The sequence below is a fragment of the Orbicella faveolata genome, unplaced genomic scaffold, assembly GCF_042242905.1.
Source record: "Orbicella faveolata isolate gen_17 unplaced genomic scaffold, um_ofav_v1 contig_48, whole genome shotgun sequence".
NCBI lineage: Eukaryota > Metazoa > Cnidaria > Anthozoa > Scleractinia > Merulinidae > Orbicella > Orbicella faveolata.
In genome coordinates, this window is record NW_028301578.1 from 12,283,732 (window position 1) to 12,301,366 (window position 17,635).

General features: G+C 39.7%; 2 protein-coding genes across 2 annotated transcripts; both read right to left on the minus strand.

Moving 5' to 3' along the window:
- Nucleotides 1–6,314: 6,314 nt before the first annotated feature.
- On the minus strand, nt 6,315–12,012 carry LOC149096575 (uncharacterized). The gene is made up of 8 exons (XM_089280920.1): nt 11,938–12,012; nt 11,209–11,598; nt 10,346–10,537; nt 9,868–10,011; nt 8,863–9,168; nt 7,898–8,056; nt 7,633–7,763; nt 6,315–6,700 (listed from the first exon to the last, which is right to left on the minus strand). The coding sequence occupies exons 1-8, from the start codon at nt 12,010–12,012 to the stop codon at nt 6,670–6,672; spliced, it is 1,428 nt and encodes a 475-aa protein (XP_089137046.1). The 3' UTR covers nt 6,315–6,669.
- Nucleotides 12,013–15,332: 3,320 nt separating this feature from the next.
- Nucleotides 15,333–17,190, minus strand: LOC149096576 (uncharacterized). Its single transcript, XM_089280921.1, has 2 exons — nt 17,113–17,190; nt 15,333–16,646 (listed from the first exon to the last, which is right to left on the minus strand). Exons 1-2 carry the CDS (start codon nt 17,188–17,190, stop codon nt 15,333–15,335), a joined length of 1,392 nt encoding a protein of 463 aa, XP_089137047.1.
- Between the last annotated feature and the right edge of the window lie 445 nt (nt 17,191–17,635).

Consider the following 17,635-nt stretch of genomic DNA (forward strand, 5'->3'; position numbering starts at 1 on the left):
ATTAATCATCCACCTTCGAATATGTGCAATACACCTTTCCATTTTTCTCACTTCAACATCTTGACTTGGCTCAGAAGCTTAAATAAAGCTGAGTGTCGTCAGTAAAGCAATGTACATGTGGTAGATGTTTTCCTATAACATCGAACAACTGAAATAATAAGTAGTATTGGTCCGAAACAAGAACCTTGAGGTGCCCGGTAATCCAGGTTGAAGCATCTAGAGAGTGTTCCACTGATGGATATCTGCTGACCTCTGTTAGACAAATACATTTTGAACCAGTTCAGGACTGTCCCCAGTAAACCGACATTGTTTTGCAGTGTAGCATTTATTGTTAAGGTAGAAAACTGAATTTGATACATCCTTAAAGTGTTAAAAAGCCATTATATTACCACATTTCAGAACCACTTTTCGATTTCCTAGAATTTCTAGTCCGGTACTGGTAATATCCTTGTTTCAGGGTAACTATCAGGTTTGGCTTTTATTAATGGGGTGTTAACCTTACCATAGTGTTTTGTTAAAGGAACAAAAATAGTTTTTTTAAGTAGAACGTCTTTAATAAAAGCAAAGTCACAAATATTTAACTATCAGATCACAACTTGTCAGGGCTAATGAAGTCTCATACGTATATTCCGTTAAATATTTGTCTACAAGCAAGTTTTCTGCAAAGTGACAACGTTAACCATCATTTTTCAATTACAGTTGTATTGTCAACTCACGATTTATAAATATATGCAGATTATAATTTTAAACTTACAATAGAAACTTCCAAAAAAGAAAAAACGAGGTATATTTGGTCTTTCTTGGAGCATTTCTTCACCTTGCCGAGGATGAAGTCATACTTTACCTTCATTGTAATTTAAACTGTTCCCAACCAGCTTCGTGGTTATAAGCCCGGTAACATTGCCTGCTGTTGATCTAATGTGACTGGTTGCCACGTCAAGCAACTTTTAATAAGGGATTGCTGATATGTATTGGTGATTTTCGCAGATCATATCATGTCGTATGGCAGAATGTTTTTGTTCGAGCAAGCCTCGAAAGTCTGGAAATTGGAGCTCGAATAAATGGTTTGTGAGAGGAAAGTTTCTTGGCCACTATGACTGATGTGTGCTTTTATGTTAAAGAGTTCCAAAGGCAAAGCATAGCAACAGGGAAAGCAAGTACAGTAAAAACCAGCATCAGATAAGAACCTAGAGATTTAAGAACCTACAGGCTGAAATTTTTCATTCAAATACCCAAATATATAAGAACCTGTTCAGCCTGATAAAGAAAAATGGGTTTTTATTCAAAAAAATTCACTCCAATTTTGATGGTCTAAATTCTGGAATTAATTGTGTGAGAAACGTCTGACAAAAAGTTATAGTGTATTGGTTTCCTTTGATTTCTTTTTTTTTTTTTTGGATTTTCACTAGAAATATGTTTTCCATAAAGCTACAGTGCAATACAAACAATTCAAAATTTAAATATCTTATGAAATAAAATATAGAAATGTATTGGTGTTCCTCTGAGAAATAGGAACCTATTAAGAACCTAATCAGCCTGAATTGTGAGAAACGACCCTAAAATATAAGAACCTGGTCTGCATGCCTGATCTGGAAAATTCTAGGTTCTTATACGCGGTTTTTACTGTAAGTGTTTAACCAATATTGGCTGCCATGGCTGCTTCGTTGATTTCCCCATGGTAGCGTGTGCTAAAATAACCGATTTTAGGGTCCCCTGGGTGTGAATATTTCAGCACGAGGAAAGTGCAATATTATCCATCTGAACAGCACTACATAAGCGGTTTAGAGAATCAAAGATTTAAATTGTGATTTTTACCACCGAAGGGCCGCAAGGCAAACCAAACAAAGTTATTTCAAGCTGTTGAAAATGTGAGAAAATAGCAACCTCCTGGTAGATGAACCCAGAAACAGGTTCGGTAACTTTCTGAGAAGCACAAATAGCAGTGTAACACAGTAGCATTTTATGCAATTGCGGGATGTACGAAGTGCGAGCTACAGACTGCCATTTTCAAAACAGATGGAAGTCCGATGGTAGCGGCAAGAACAGTTTTTAAAAATACTTCAAAGAAGATCAATGTCTGACGACAGAATCGTATTTCAGTGGCCAAATAATTTGCAAGAATTACACAAACACGTAACGATGTTCTTCGCAGAACAACACTTCAAATGTGACTCTTTTTCTCAGAAATCACGTGATTTTGCATCTTGGATACGCTCATGATGACGGAAGTCTTCCTTGAGAGATCTAAACGAAAGTAACTTTCCATGTGAGCTGAATATAAAATTAAATAAAGTTGACGACGATCACAAAATTATTAGCGTTGCTTTGCTTGTTTTAACTTTTTGTGGAAAGACTTCGATCCAGAACAGCTTTTTCACCGTATTAGTGTTTGACTCGATCGAAGCGAGCACTGAATATTCAAGTGCAAGGGAAACGGCGAAATCGTGCTTGGTGGGTTGCCTTGCAGGTGTGGAGCAGCCAGTAGGTTTCGAATTTGAAAGTGATAACGAGACATTCCAAATGGGTATACTGCTCGAGCTCACCTCATCATAAAATGGAGTCGTTTATGATACAATTTGCAGTTAGTTTCACAGTAAATTCGCAGTAAAAGTTTGTTTCTATAGCTGAACTGATCTGAACAGAAACGATTTAAGACATAAAAGACATAAAAGAGAAAACTCTCTGTTGCTATATAGTTGAAACAACAGAACTAAGATAAGCCTCAATGTTGTCCTGGATCCAGACGTTTTCTTCCTTCCTTCATTGTGAATTGACATTGAAATGAGCGAGACAATTTTTTTGTCGCTCTTCTCGCGGCTTCTTTTCATCGCTTCCTACTTACTTTTCTACCTCTTCCTGTTTCTGCTCGAGGACAGCAAGAGGAAACGGAATATTATGGTTATATAGCAGGCCAGCTCTACTTACGTTTCCAAATCAATCCCCTCGTTCGGAAATACACGAACAGCAAAATGTTTGAAATACGCCACTTTCGATATATTAAAATTCAGCTTGATAGTGAGGCCTAGAAGACACAAACAAAAGAAATGAATAAACATGGTCATTCAATTTCCTTTGTTTGTGTCCTCTAAGCTTCACTGCCAAGCTGAATTTTAATATATCAAAAACGGTCGCGCTCCTTTTGGTCAGCACTAAGAATGAATGGACCCGATTTTCTGAGCACGCGCAGAGAATTCGTTTCGTTTTGTTAGCTAATTCGATTTGTTAGACTTGACTCTGAGTATGCGCAGAGTGACAGGAAGCCCATAAATCGCGGACTTCCGGGACCAGGATGCTTGGTGCTGACCAAAAGGAGCGCGGCATCTGGGTACGATGGAGTATGTTATTGTTATGGTAAGAAAAACCGGAACATCTTCCAGTAAGTTTATTGTCGTACGCAGTCCCTTGTAATTATCGGCTGCAAACCGAAAATGAAAAGACGAAGGGACAAGTCGCTAGCACTAGACATTTGACAAGTCCTTGAAGGGGTTAGTGTAGGGAAACCGGTCCCTTGCAGTGTCTGTCTACATGAGAGGACTTACTGCTCCGGGAAATAGCAAAATCTGTTTGGTTTTCGTTTGGTCGCAGGGACTTGTCCCACGAACAGTTCATGCAGAGAGTGGCAATTATAACTTGGAGGGAAAAGTCCCAGCGACTAGCCCTTTCAATTATTTAAACCAGTGTAATTCTGCTGCGGCTAGATGATATCACTGATAATGATACTCAGAGGTAATTAAAGCACGAGTATTTGCATATTTAATGGTATTTAGGTCAATTTATAGCACGCTGGACAAAACTGATCTGGATCGACTCGACGTTTCACGACAAAAAATTAAAACAAGCAAAGCGATGAAAATAATTTTGTGATTGTCTTAAACTTTTTATTAAATTCCACACATGGGAACTTATTTTCATATAGCTGATCACGTTAGGATGACTTGCGTTACAGCGTATCTAAATTTGCGGACTGAATCACAAAAGTACGGAAAATTGCGCGATTTCTAAGAAATACGTTGCCATGGTTTGCATCGACATCGTACTGTTAGACCAGTGTTGTTGTGCGAAGAACATCGTTGGGTTTTTGTGGATTTTTTTTTTTTTTTTTTCCATGAATTAGACACGAAAATCAATCTAAGCAGCATTATAATCCTGTGATACATCAGCGCTTTAGAGAATCAAAGATTCAAGTTGTGATGCTACCACTGAAATCAAACAAAGTTATTTCAAGCTGTTATGCAAGAAAATGCGAGAAAATAGCAAGCTCCTGGTAGATGAGCCCAGAAACAGGAGCGGAAACTTTTCTGAAAGCACAAATAGCAGTGTGTAAGGTTCTTGGCCGACTACGCTTTACCACAGGAGTATCCTCTGCAATTGTGGCTTGTACGAAGCGCGAGCTGAAGGCAGCCATCATCAAAACAGACGGAAGACCAATCTAGTGGCAAGAACAGTTTAAAGACTTCAAAGAAGATCAGTTTCTGAAGACAGTATCGTATTTTATTGGCCTAATAAGTCGTAAGTCTTTCTCGTGCTTTCTTGTCAAAATCTTGACAAATACATCCTCCAGACGTAGAGTTTTCTCGCAAAACAACAATCCAAATGTGAGTCTTTTTTCTGAGAAATCACACACCTTTGTGAATTTTGTGAAATTGCATACTTTTGTGACTCAGTTACCAAATTTGGATAACGTGTAACGCAAGCCTTTCTTGCGTGATCCATATAAAAATAAGTTTCCATGTGTGGAATCAGAAGCTTCTGGTGGAAGTTAGAGAAGAATTAAGTTGAAGACAATCAGAAAATCATTTGTCTTACTTTGTTTGTTTTAATTTTGTTGTTGTGAAACGTCGACCCAGAACAGTTGCTCGAATATTAGCACAAAACGGCTTCCGCTGCCATCCTACTTCGTTGTCCTCATAGGACAAGAGTTTAACAAAATTTGTGTAAAATGAAATTGCACAAGTCATACTTAGTTTCTTTCCGGAATTAACAGCTCTGAGAAAATCAAATACAATTTTAAATTGCCGCCATGAACACGTAAAACACAAGATAGACCACATGAGCGCGGTAAGGATTGAGTACCAGGTTGAAAAAAATACCTAACGGGGAAGGGCGCTCTATTATTGTCACCACGTAACCTAGAAAAGGAAAAAAAGACAGGAGGTGTGGGGAGGGGTTCACTAGCACTTTAATTTGGGAAGGGTGTATAAGTGTTCGGCGGTCATGGTCAGGCCCTGGAGTAATCCTAATCTAATTTCCTGTCACTTCGTCATGATAAAACCAAGCAAACAGGTTCATAAAATAAATAAATTAAAAAAAATAATAAGAACAGATAAGAAAATTATTATCGTGATGTCGCGTACCATAGTAGAAATTGCCTTGGACAAGCTTAGTCCCACTTTCAGTAAGAGAATAAGGTAAACTTCAGCTGTTCTTTTTCTACTTTTCCCAGAAACCGAAGTTTCAGTCAACCAAAGATCAGAGAAACAATTTTGTTTCTTTACTCAATATATCACAAACGGTTCGTTTGTAACTGTTTCTACCAATAGGGACGCTCGCATTCAGGGTAAGTAGTTTTAATGTAAACTACCTTAAAGTTTATCTGTCAAAAAGACGGGCTTTAGCTACCTTACACAAAGTACTAGGAATTTGCCTTAAGTAGTGTCTTGTTTGATGTTCACAGCTACATTTTTTGTTGCACTTGACTTGCAACTTAGTCTCGTCCACACTACGCCGGAGAAATTTGAAAACGAAAGTTTCAATCTGAAAACGCATCAAATGTTTTCCAGCCATACTACGCCGGAGGATTTTTATTGAAGACGGAGGTTTCACTCTGAAAACGCATCAAATGTTTTCCGTCCACACTACGCCGGAGAAATTTAAAAACGCAACAATCACCGGTCATTTTGGATTTGTGTTTGTGGAAAACTCGGTCAGGAAAATCACATGATCATCGTGACGTCATCGTTTTTGAAAAGCTCCGTTTTCAAAATGTTTTTCGTCCACACCAAATCGCAAGGCCGGCGTTTCCAAATTCCTCTGGATTGAAGAGCGTTTTCGAAAAGTTCCATTTTCGTGACGGATTAGTGTGGACGGTTGGCCTAACCGCCTTTTCAACTTCCTTAAGCGTAGTGTACACGGGGTCTTATGGAACGATTCTATGGGAAGTGTACATCACATATTTATATATATATTGGCCTAAATTGCTCTCTTTTTTCTTGCTACGTTCTAACTATATGGCTTGATTTATTCCATCTCGTACGCAAGCTGAGCGCAGTACATCTCATAATACAGGAACTGCTATTGCCTTAAGCTTAGCAGCGTTTTGTAGAACAAACATTTAATAAGTAGTTGTTTGAGTGTATTATAAACATACGGTAAAGTTTTGCAATTGATATTTGTTCCTTCTGTGGTCTTATTCGTAACACTGACTAAAGTAATATCCATCTTAAAATTACTCGCAACCAGGAAAAAAATATCCATTATCTCCTTGCTCGAAAATTCATTGTCAAAACATAAAAATTATTCACCTCTAACACGAAAATCTACATGCAGCTTCTCTATATTTTAAAAATCTACTAATATCCATTTTTTTTACTTCTTTTCTCGGAACATGTGAATAGCAACACATTTAAAATTTTACACAACACGTTCGCAGTTAATAAGTTTTTCTTCCTTTCATTCATTTAGGCCAAGGAGAGCCAAGAACCTGAGGAAAGAAAAGGCACTTTTATAAGAAATGGAATCCTCCGGTATGGAAAAACAAGGGTGGCAAAGAAATTCCATAGGGCAGCCACTAAAGTTAGAGTCGTTTTTTAGGTAGGAGGTTTTGAAGGTGGACTAAAAATGAAATATTAAGTTGAGAATAATTTGCTGCTTTGAACTGTTCTGCATTTAGTGTTGTGTTCTTGGCACGTGGGGACTCGAAGTCTTTATATTTTCTATGGAATTCTTTCCCTGGCTTTGCACTTACAGAGCAGTTTCAGTTCAATTGGGTGTTGTAAAACTAAAACCAAAGTTATCACTCTGACCAATCACAAAGGACACAGACAATCAAGTGAACCAGTCAAAAGTAGAAGTAAATACATGTATGTGTAGCTGACGCCAAGCGCGGGAAAACGTGTGTGAGGGAGACACGATTGGCTTTGGTTTTACTTCTGATTGGATGAAAAAGTGGCGCCATTTTTTTTTTTTTTCTCATGGGTAATGATTGTGCTCAGTAGTCTTATCCACAAATCTCTGCAAAAGAAGCAATTACCACGGAATATATTTTCGGTTTTACTTTGAGAACGGGCAAAGTCTGTGTAAGAGCCAAGAGGCTCATCAGGCCGGAGCTTATGCCGGTTTCCGTAACATGAAGCGACTAGGAGTATTTCTACTCCGCCCTGGATGCGATACTAGTCTATCGCAGGGTTACCCCCAGCATTAAATTCGCCGGTACTCAATTATACACCTGGGTGGAGAGAGGCACTGTGAGAGTAAAGTGTCTTGCCCAAGAACACAACACAATGTCCCAGGCCAGGGCTCGGACCCAGACCACTCGATGGAGCGCACTAATCATGAGACCACCGCTCCTCCACTCTTTGAAAATAAGGTTGTCGACATTTCGTATTCGTTGAATAATAAGGTCAGGCAGCTTACTTGTAAATATGTCCATCTAACCAGTCTTTATGCTTTAGTCCATTGAGCCAAGAGTCAGGTAATTTACTGGCGCCCAGTTTACAGCCCAGCAAAGCTCCAGATACAGCGCCATTAGTATCAGCGTCCCCGGCCTGCAAACAAAATAGGTCCGCACGGCGTACAAATGTTACGATTAAGTAAAACGGAGACATTTTCCTAGCCAGTACAACGTGAGCTGGCTCTTGCAGTTACGTTTAAGCTATTTTAGCCTTTGACATGTACTCACCTCAAATGCGACGGCCTCTATGGCCGCTCGGAAGTCATTTTGCCTCAGGGACCAAAATCCTGCACCTAAACATTTATATGTGTAACCTATTTTCCCAGCTTCATCCAGGTCAAGATCATCTAATGACTTGGCAAACATGTGTTGCTTTAATTCCTCTTCCTAGAGAGAGAGAGAGGGAGAAAGAGAAAGAGATAACGAGGACTGTTAATTTAAATTACAGAAACTAGCCCGCGAACAGGCTCCCGGCGAGTGCGAAAAAACAGTTTCGCACTCGTCGACTCACTTTGCTCGCCGAATATTTTTTTCCGTCCTCGCCGGGAACCTGTTCACAGGCTATACAGAGATCACAAAATTTACAACTGTAAGATGTCTATATGATAATGCAGTGTAGTTAACTGACAAAATGTCCACAAATGACCAATGTGCCGATGTAATGTGACTGTCGACATGAATGGTGACAAACGAAACCATGCACCCAATGTGCTAAATTACTTACAGTATTGTTGGGCACATAAATGTTTCGTTCAAATTGTCTACCTTATGATCTTTTTGACCTTTCAATCTTTTCTCCATTCTCATGCTACATGTAGTCTAGACAGCATATTGTTCCCACATGATGCCCTCCTAATCAGTTAATGAGTAAAGTTGAATCCCGTTATTCCGAACACTTGGGGGAAAATAACGGGAGTTTTAAGCAACCGATAGTAAATGACTGAAGGACAAATCCAAGGAAAATTGTTTTGAGTTTGAAATGACGGGGAATTCGAAACAGCCCAGTTCGAATTAGCTGGGTCCAACTGTACTTGTAATAATTTGCATATATGTACATGTAACAACACCTGTTTAACAGCTTCAAGTATGACAGTGGCATGACTATATATGTAACTATGCATCCATATTTTGCCGCATGATATCCTCCTACTAAGTTAATAAGCACAATATTTTGCATTGCCATGTGGCATCACCTGTTCAACAGTTTCAAGTGTGGCACAGGCATAATCATATGCCTCCTGTATGATTGCCTCAACATCAAAACAGTTTGATTCCTTCTCAAAATATTTTCCCTGTAACATCATTGCAACTGCTGTTGTCGTGGCAACACACGATGCTATGCATCTTGGGTCAGCATGTGTGACCTTACATGCTGCCTTGGTGTTTTTTATTACTTCCTCGATGTTGCCAAAGTCATGAATTCCAAGAATAGAAGTTCGCATCACACCTCCGTTTGGAGCAACAAAGCGACCAGATTCTTCCCACACATACTCTGCTGCCTGGATTTAATAAATCGCACCCATTAATTACTAGTAAATTCATTTTCAATCAAAGAGTTTGCTTATAAGAGGTTATGTAATGCATAAACAATTATAATAAATTAATAGTCCTTTCTAATCTACGGTATGTTTCTCTCAGCACTCTTTGAACTTGCTGTAACCTTTAACTTACATAATAAGTAGTTCCAGAAAATATCCATACCCACCCCAAAGAGGGATATTGGAAATTCAAAGTGGGAGGGGGTTCTCAAAAGCCAAATTTTTTAAGGAAAGTAAGGACCAAATATAAACTTTCCACAGGGATTGGGGGGGGGGGGGGGGGAAGAGACATTCAAACCAAAAAACCATACATGGGAGGTATATGGATATTTCCTGGAACAGAGCAAGAAATTAAGAATCCACATACTCCACAGGGATGTGCTCTAGAAGGGCTCGGGTGCCACAGGCGACTAACTTTTGTCTTCGGGCGACCGAAAAACTCACTAAGCGTACAAGTCTGGGGACCCAGGATTTCATGGACAGGAACATTTGGGCTTCCCGTAATTTTTCTTAGATCAGAGCCTTGCTCCACAGGCTCCCTTTCAAAGGTAAGAAAGCACCCATTTTCACTCTCTACAGCCCCTTTGCAACTGAGAGAGTTGTCAATCTGTAGTATCTGCACAGGGACCCGCTTTCTAGGGTTAGTCACTGATTCTATACCTGATGTGGATTAGTAAGCAAGTTAGGATGGTGCAGAACACTGTATGTGGTGCGCCCAATACCCATTCCACCCATGTCCCCAAGTTCCGCAAAACCTTTCCTGCTCCAGTTCCTCATCTTTTTGGCAAAATCCACAGGCTCCATCTGCAAGTCAAGGGAAAAACTCAGTGACAGAAGTAAGAAGATACTAATTAAGGAGATTTGTAACTTCTACTGAAAATGCAGTCACTAATTAAAAAGTAGTTGTTGCTAAAAGTTGCATGTTCAATGTTTAAATGCATAATGACCAATACCAATGATCTGGTCTTTCCAGCTCTTTTTATTAAAGGTAGTGTATATCTTCCCATATGTGTCCTAAAAAAATGGGGGGAGTGGTCTCTACAATAATCATACACCCCCATCTACATGTACTATTTCTGATCCGCCTTCTACTTCAACTCTTCATGTCAGCCCTGCTGGTGAATACATGCAGACTAACCTTGCCATCGTTGTCTAACAGCGAACGTAAGATCAAAATCATCTGATCAGAATCATCAGTCCAGTCTCCAGTCTCCCATCTGCTTCGATGCAAGTCATAAATTTTCATGCCATATTCTAAATGTGGCTCTTTCTTTTCTCTTTCCTCAAAGTCCATCACTTTCTCTTTTACACCATTTGATTTACCATAAATCTAAAACAAATGATTCAGAAATTTGTTACCACCTGCCTGCCTGGCCCAGGATTCAAATTGTTCCCTGCACAATTTTAATGCCAAGGTGTACTGTGCTCTGACTATGTCTTACAATATACAAACTGGTGGTTTCAGATTTCACATGATTTTCGTCCTTTCCTATCAGGTTGTTCTTGTTTTCAGCTTTCGCATAGACAGTGTATCAGCTAACGGATTGGTGGTGTGTCTGCTGACGTATTGGTTAAGGGTCAGTTATTGCATTCATTAGGTAGTGTGTTGGTGATGTGTGGGTAATGTGTCACTAACTCATGGGCCAACACGCTGGCTGACGCATTGGCAGGATGGGATTCTCTACCTTTACTTAAGACTCTTACTATCTAAACAGTATTTCCCAGTAATATTTGGAAAGTTCTCAGTTTGAAGAATTTTCAAATATCATGAGTGGTACAAATCTTTATTTACCGGTACTTCAGATTCCATGTGATTACTCATTTATCATATAGTTAATATTATGCCAGATGCTCAGACACACATTAAATTGCACTGTAGTGCAAATTAAATCAAACTATAAATGATAAATTGGCCTACTCTCAGCCAATCACAATGTTTATAATAAATTTTCTGATAATATATCTCAAATGAACCTATAAGCCATAATTACATCAACTCACATGGGCAGCTTCTGATTTACTCATAAACTCGGTCAACAGTCCTATGGCATCTCCAATGCAGTTTCCATAAATAACTCCTTTTATGTGATCCACCAACTCCTTCTTTTCAAAGTTAGATTTGATGCTAAAAGAATGAGGTGCTCCTGTTTTGTCTTCCTGCAGTCCAGATGGGGGATGAGATTCTTCTGAACTTGTTACATTTGAAGCTTGTTCTTCATTCTTGGTGTTTCCTTCCATACAAGTAGTTTGGCTGGCTGCAGATTCTGTACCATGACCTCTTTTGTGGCTTGTTGAAATAGGGTGTCCTTCATCTTTGGTGTTTTGTTGACTGATGTTGGTGACAGAAGATTCTGTTTTACCTATGAAGCTTGCCTGGTCATCAGAAGGACGCTGTTACAGAAAATGAAATAATGACAAAAGTTATTGGTCATAATCTATGTTTACAAAGTAACATGATTCCAATGGCTGGATCATGTTTGCAACTAGAATGGATCAGGTTCATATTGCCAAGGTTGCCTTGTAGTGGACAACACCTGGCAAAGAAAACACCACCTGACACAAAACTGTCATGGCTGAGCTCAGTGAGGTAAAAGTAACTCGGGGTGAGGCACAACACATCATACAAAATAGGGATAAATGGAGAGGAATTGTTGTTGCCTTATGTCCCACAGGGAACAGAGAGGATTAAGTAAAGTAAAGTAACTATGTTCTTCCATTGGATGTTTTAACATCATCATTGTCGTCGTAATCGCTATCATCAACATCATCGTTATCACCATGCATGCCAAAGTCCATCTCCACCATTGCTGATTATTCATGATTACTCACCGCACCAGAAGGTGGGAATTTCTAAAAGATTCTATTCTCCAGTGCATTCATTGTCACTGGGTACTGATTTTGCAGTGCCAAAGCCAGGCTCCCTTCTTGTCATAAAGACTGCTGGTCTTTTATGTCCCAATTCTTGTAGTACAGTGTATGGAGTAACTAAGACTACGTACACTTTACTAATCCCCCTAGAATTGAGAAACAGCTTACTCCAGCATACTGGAATCATGATGTGACACGGGAAGATTGGGAACTGAAACACCTGTTGTAAACACAAAATGGCCGTGGCATTTATCAATCCTTCCTTGGATCCCCAGATCACCGTTTACTGTTCATACATGTATTTGTGCCGAGAGTTGTCCGAAAGAGTGCTTCTACAAACCTTTCAAGAGGACTCTACATGATTAAACCGGCTTCGAGGAAAACAATGGTCAGTAATACAAAGAACATCGAAGTATGTGACCGTCACGCTCGACACAGATGACAAACGTATAAATGTACCCTGTATACAAACCTACCGCTGGAAGGTAAAGCTGGCAGTTTTAATGCTACCTAGGTTTCAAGGATCGCTACAAAGGACCAAAACTTTGATCTTGAAGCCAGGTAAGAGATCTACGTGAATTTGTCGGAGCACTTTACGAAGGCGAGTATGTTAGTTACTCACTGGAATATTTTCAAAATTTCCGGAACTTTAAGCGGTCCTTAGCTTTGAAAACCTAGTGGGCAGACAACTTTTAATATTGCTTTAAATTAAGGCCGGCCATTTATACTTTATTCATGTAGTTCAGCAGTTTCAAACAGGTGCCATATTTTTAAAACGTGCCTTCAAAGTAGAGCTATTTTCGTGTTTGGTTCAAAACTCGATTTAATGGGTAGGAAATCTTCTTTTAACCGTTAAAGGAACAACATTGAATTGTAATTACAACGCGGCTAAACAAACAGCTATGATATATCTATAGTTGAAAAAAAGAATTGAGACTTTTGAGCGAATATTAAGTTTTTGAGAGCGCCGGCAATATGTGCTATTTTTCCAGTTTCGGCAGGCATTCAACTTGTGTCGAGCGGACCGAACTTCAATTAATCCTAGAAAAGTTCAATTAGAATTTTTAATCAAATAAAACTCATTTTAGTGATTGACTAGGTAAGGGCTTCGAAATCCCAGCTTATGAGAAAAATCGAATTTTCGAAGTAAAATCAGTGGTTGGTTTTTACAGAGACGTCTCTTAAAACTTTTACACCTTTGGCATTACGCATATTTGCATTATTGCATTACCTGTACTAAACATGCAATTAAGTAATGTATTGGTGTGAGTGACTTAGTTGCTTTGGCGGAGCTTTCAGTTTCCTGGGCAAGAGAAAATTAACGTTTCCATTGACAATTTTTTGGCCACAAGTGCGGTAGTTTATTTTTAATTTGTAACAATGTAAGCTAAGCGTAAGTTGGCCAAACATGCAAAGTATTATTCCTTACATAAATGCACTGAATAACATCTAAAAGAACAGGGAAATGAATTGATAAATGCAGAGTATAGTTCATTTCCTATTTAGGTCTAAAAATGTTACAAAGTAGTGCGAGACAATACTACTGTCAATTGCCTGATTTCTTTCCCTTGAACGAAGAAAAAGCTAGAAAATTAAATATTACATGCATTCAGCTTCGTTCTGACTGTCGAAGGTAAAGTTGCTTAGCACATTACAAAAACGTAACTAGCAAATAATTTTTTAACTTAATATAAGTGTTAAGAACGCTCAACCCTTTCAATGTGTGCCAGCTAAACTGTAAGTCTATATTTTTGCTTGCGACCTCAGTCTCGTTTCCAAAACTCGGCGCTATTCCTTTGATCAGCACCTGACAGACCTGATATAAAGTCTCTTCCGATACTATGTGTACGTTCTAAAAGTAATCAGAATTGAGAAATTATGACAGGCTCACGATAATATTGACAACAAGAAAGCGTACTTTAGGGACAAGACTGTTGTGACCCTGTAAATGCCCTAGTCAGCCACACTGAAATCGCTGTGAAACTACTTAAGATAATTAAACACACTTTCAGGAACACAACTTACAGTAAAGCAACAAGATTTTGCCTCACCATGCAACACCAATAATTTCGACGGCATCGAAAATTACGGAGGCTGATTAGGGTTTTAAGGCAGCCAAATGCATCAGGCGCGCGCAATTTCTACCGTTGTTCCCACCAAAATTGCCACGTAATTTCCCAACTCCTGGAGATTTTAGCCAAATTTAATCATAATTAAGACAGCCACTAAAAAGTTAAGCTTTGTAAACCGCATATACATAGAGAAATTAAGATTGTTGTTCACCTGCTTTACCGGCTTGTAATTTGCATATTTTCGCTTCCAACCCTTACAAACCTCGAGGCCAGGAAAACCAGGAGTGGCATTGAATTTTTGCGTTCGACCGTGGTTAGGTTGTGACCCGAGTTGACCTACGATATGCCTAGTGAAAAAGCAAAAATGTCCATGTAATTGTTGGTAGTTTTAGGCCAGTAGTCCTTTGAAATCAGTTATATACAGTTGAACCCCACAATTTCGAACTCTCAGAGGAAGCGAAAATTAGGTCGAAATAGCCGATAGTAAATGAATGAAGGGCCAAGGGAAAACGTTTGGAGTTCGAATTAGAGGGGTCCAATTGTATATCATTCCACATTACACAATAGCCTACTGCATACTAAGCACTAAAAGCAGAATGCACTAAAATTCAATTCAAAAGTGGAAATCCCGGGGGAAGGAGGAATTCTCTACGGGGAGACCCACTCCGAGGTTCAACCTTTTATCCTTTTGTACAATATTTTGCCAGAAAAGGTACCCCTTTCGTATACGATTTATTGAAAAACGGTTCTCCTTTCATATACTTTCATAGCTGGCCCTTATTATAAATAAATCGCCAAAAGAAGTGTTCTTCTTAATTGTTATTTTCATGTAGAGCCTAAAAAATGAAATGATACAGCCATAAGGTGCTTGTCTTCGAAATAATTATTTTAATTAAAGGCCTTTTAAAATAACTAAATGACAGATTTTCCTAACTTTTCATATACCTTAACTCAATCACTAAACTTTCATTTGCCTACAGCCCGAAAAATTACCCCTTTTGGGCGGAGTCTCCCCGTATAGACCATTATAGGGTATAACAGCCCCCAAGAAGGGGGGTTAAAATACCGAAGGAATAAGTTATTTATGTGTAGGGTTCTATTTTCTACTTCGTTTCCAGTGTACACCAACGATGCAATTATAAGAATCGAAAGAAAACATTTTACAATCGTTTCGTACTCGGAGTCTCAAGATACACTGCACCGAGATGGCGATTTTTTTTCTTGGCCCAAGATTTTCATTTTCTCTTCCAAGTTTATGTGTTTATCCTCAAGAAAGCTGCTCCGCACGAACATCAGGGAACAGACGACAACGTTGCGTGCAGACTCGACACGCAAAACGCGCAAGTCTTCGACAGGCACACGCATTTCAGGGTCAGGAGATGTCGACTCGAAGTTGAGAACCGTGGATCTATATGATTTGTAGCTGTCAGGTTTGCAGTAGGCTTTCACGAGGACGCACCATTCCTGGGATTCGGAGATGACTCGCTCCGAATACGCTTCATGAGATGAGTAAAAAATGCATGGGGAGAGGAAAATCGCTGCTGCCCAGCTAGCGATACCAAGATACGCTTTGTTGAGTTTGAAGTGGCCCTCTTCTGGCATGATACCATTTGAACCAGCGGGGAGAAGGCCTTTCTTTATGATGGACTCCAGATGTCTAAATCGAGTACCATGCCATGCTAGCTCCCAGTAGCGGCAAATGTCATCCCACTGGGCTCGCGTGCCTTCGTCAAGGATGCTCTGATCACGTATGAGTTCCTTAGCTACGACGTCCTCTTGGTACTTTATCAGTCGCACTCTGTCTACAAGGCACTTACCTCTGAGCTCTGTGGTAAAAGACAAAATTTTGTCTGCCGATGCTGTTTGAATCAGTCTCCGTATCTCGGGCGTAGCACTTTCGTCTAGGGCAGTATTTCCAGCCTCGTTTTGTATGTCTGTTTTCGCACCATGCTGGAGTAAAAGCCCAACAACAAGTGCATGACGGTAGTATGCTGCACCATGAAGGGGCGTGCTACCAGTAGATTGGACTGCATTGATAGATGCGCCTTCATCTAGGAGTAACTCGCACATGTCATAGAAACCTGACCTGCTTGCGATGTATAGCAATGTCCGAGTGCGTTCATCGTTATCTTTTAGAAGATCTTTTCCAGACCTGATCTCGGAAGCAAGCGCTCTTGTATGCCCACATGCTGCTAGCACGAAGTGGTCAGACTTTGTGATGGCAAACTCGTCCAGGCCACATTTTTCCACGTACCTGCTACCTGGTGACGTGAGCATATGGTAGGCTACAGTTGCCATTGCACGATTCTGGCGCACTTTTTGGGTCATTCTCCCCTTAAAAGCTTTCTCGATTTCCACACGAGACGGCCCGTTAAACGAATGAAGATCCAGCACTTGCCACGGGTTTAAGGTTTCAGGAATGTCAACTCTGCCTTGTCCTTTAGCATAGTAAGATATGATGCAGCCATTTTTTTTTCCATTGGGATAACAAGTGTCCCTCTAAAATATAATCATGGCCATAATTAGAACAGAATATAGATATCGGGCCTTCCGAGGAAAGGAGTGTCAAGTGTTTGCAAGTGTCGATATTCTTGAAATGGCGCCCAACATTATCAGTTCTACCTTCGGGGTGTGGATGGGCCGGGGATTCTGGAATCTCAGCTTTTTGTTAAATTTGTACTGATTTTTCAGCTATCATTTAAAAACTAAGCCCATTTCCCAGATATCAGAGTATATTTTTCGTGTTAAGGTGTTTCGATGCCGTTTTTTTCTGGATCATAACAAGCGTTTTCAATCAGCTTTTTACCAAACGTGGGTCTTCCCTTTATCGGAGCAATGTAAAAATAACGCCAGTTATTACAAATAGATTGAAGTTTGGGTAAGACATGGATTTTGTCACGAACTAGATGTGATACAAATAAGCTAACACCAGTATGAAATATAAGAATCCCTGAGTGTGATTCACCTGAACAGCTGGTATCTCTTCTTCCACCACAAGCCCGCTCCCCACTATCCTTTCATGAAACCTCGTAAAGAATGCCATCTGCTATTTCGGATGATGAACTACAAAAACTCCGCAAGACCTTTAAATATAAAACAAAGTTTTACTTATGATGTTTTACTCTGTTTGTGCATAAACATGTTAAAAGGGTCGATTGCCTAAATAATCAAATCATTGACCCCATACATATACATATTGATCCTCGTTATAGATATGGAGGTGGTTTAGGGAAATGCTATTAATTTCATAAGAATAAGTTATCACACTACTAGAATGACCACGTATAGTGCACCAGGCACTTGTTTAAGTTAAAGTCTGCATACGAGCCAAGTGGCCCATCAGGCCCAAGGGTATCCCGGTTTATGTAGCATGAAGCGACTAGGAGTATTTCTACTCCCCCCTGGATGGGATGCCAGTCCATCGCAGGGCTACCCATGGCATTAAGTTCGCCGGTACACATTTATATACCTGTGTGGAGATCTAGAGG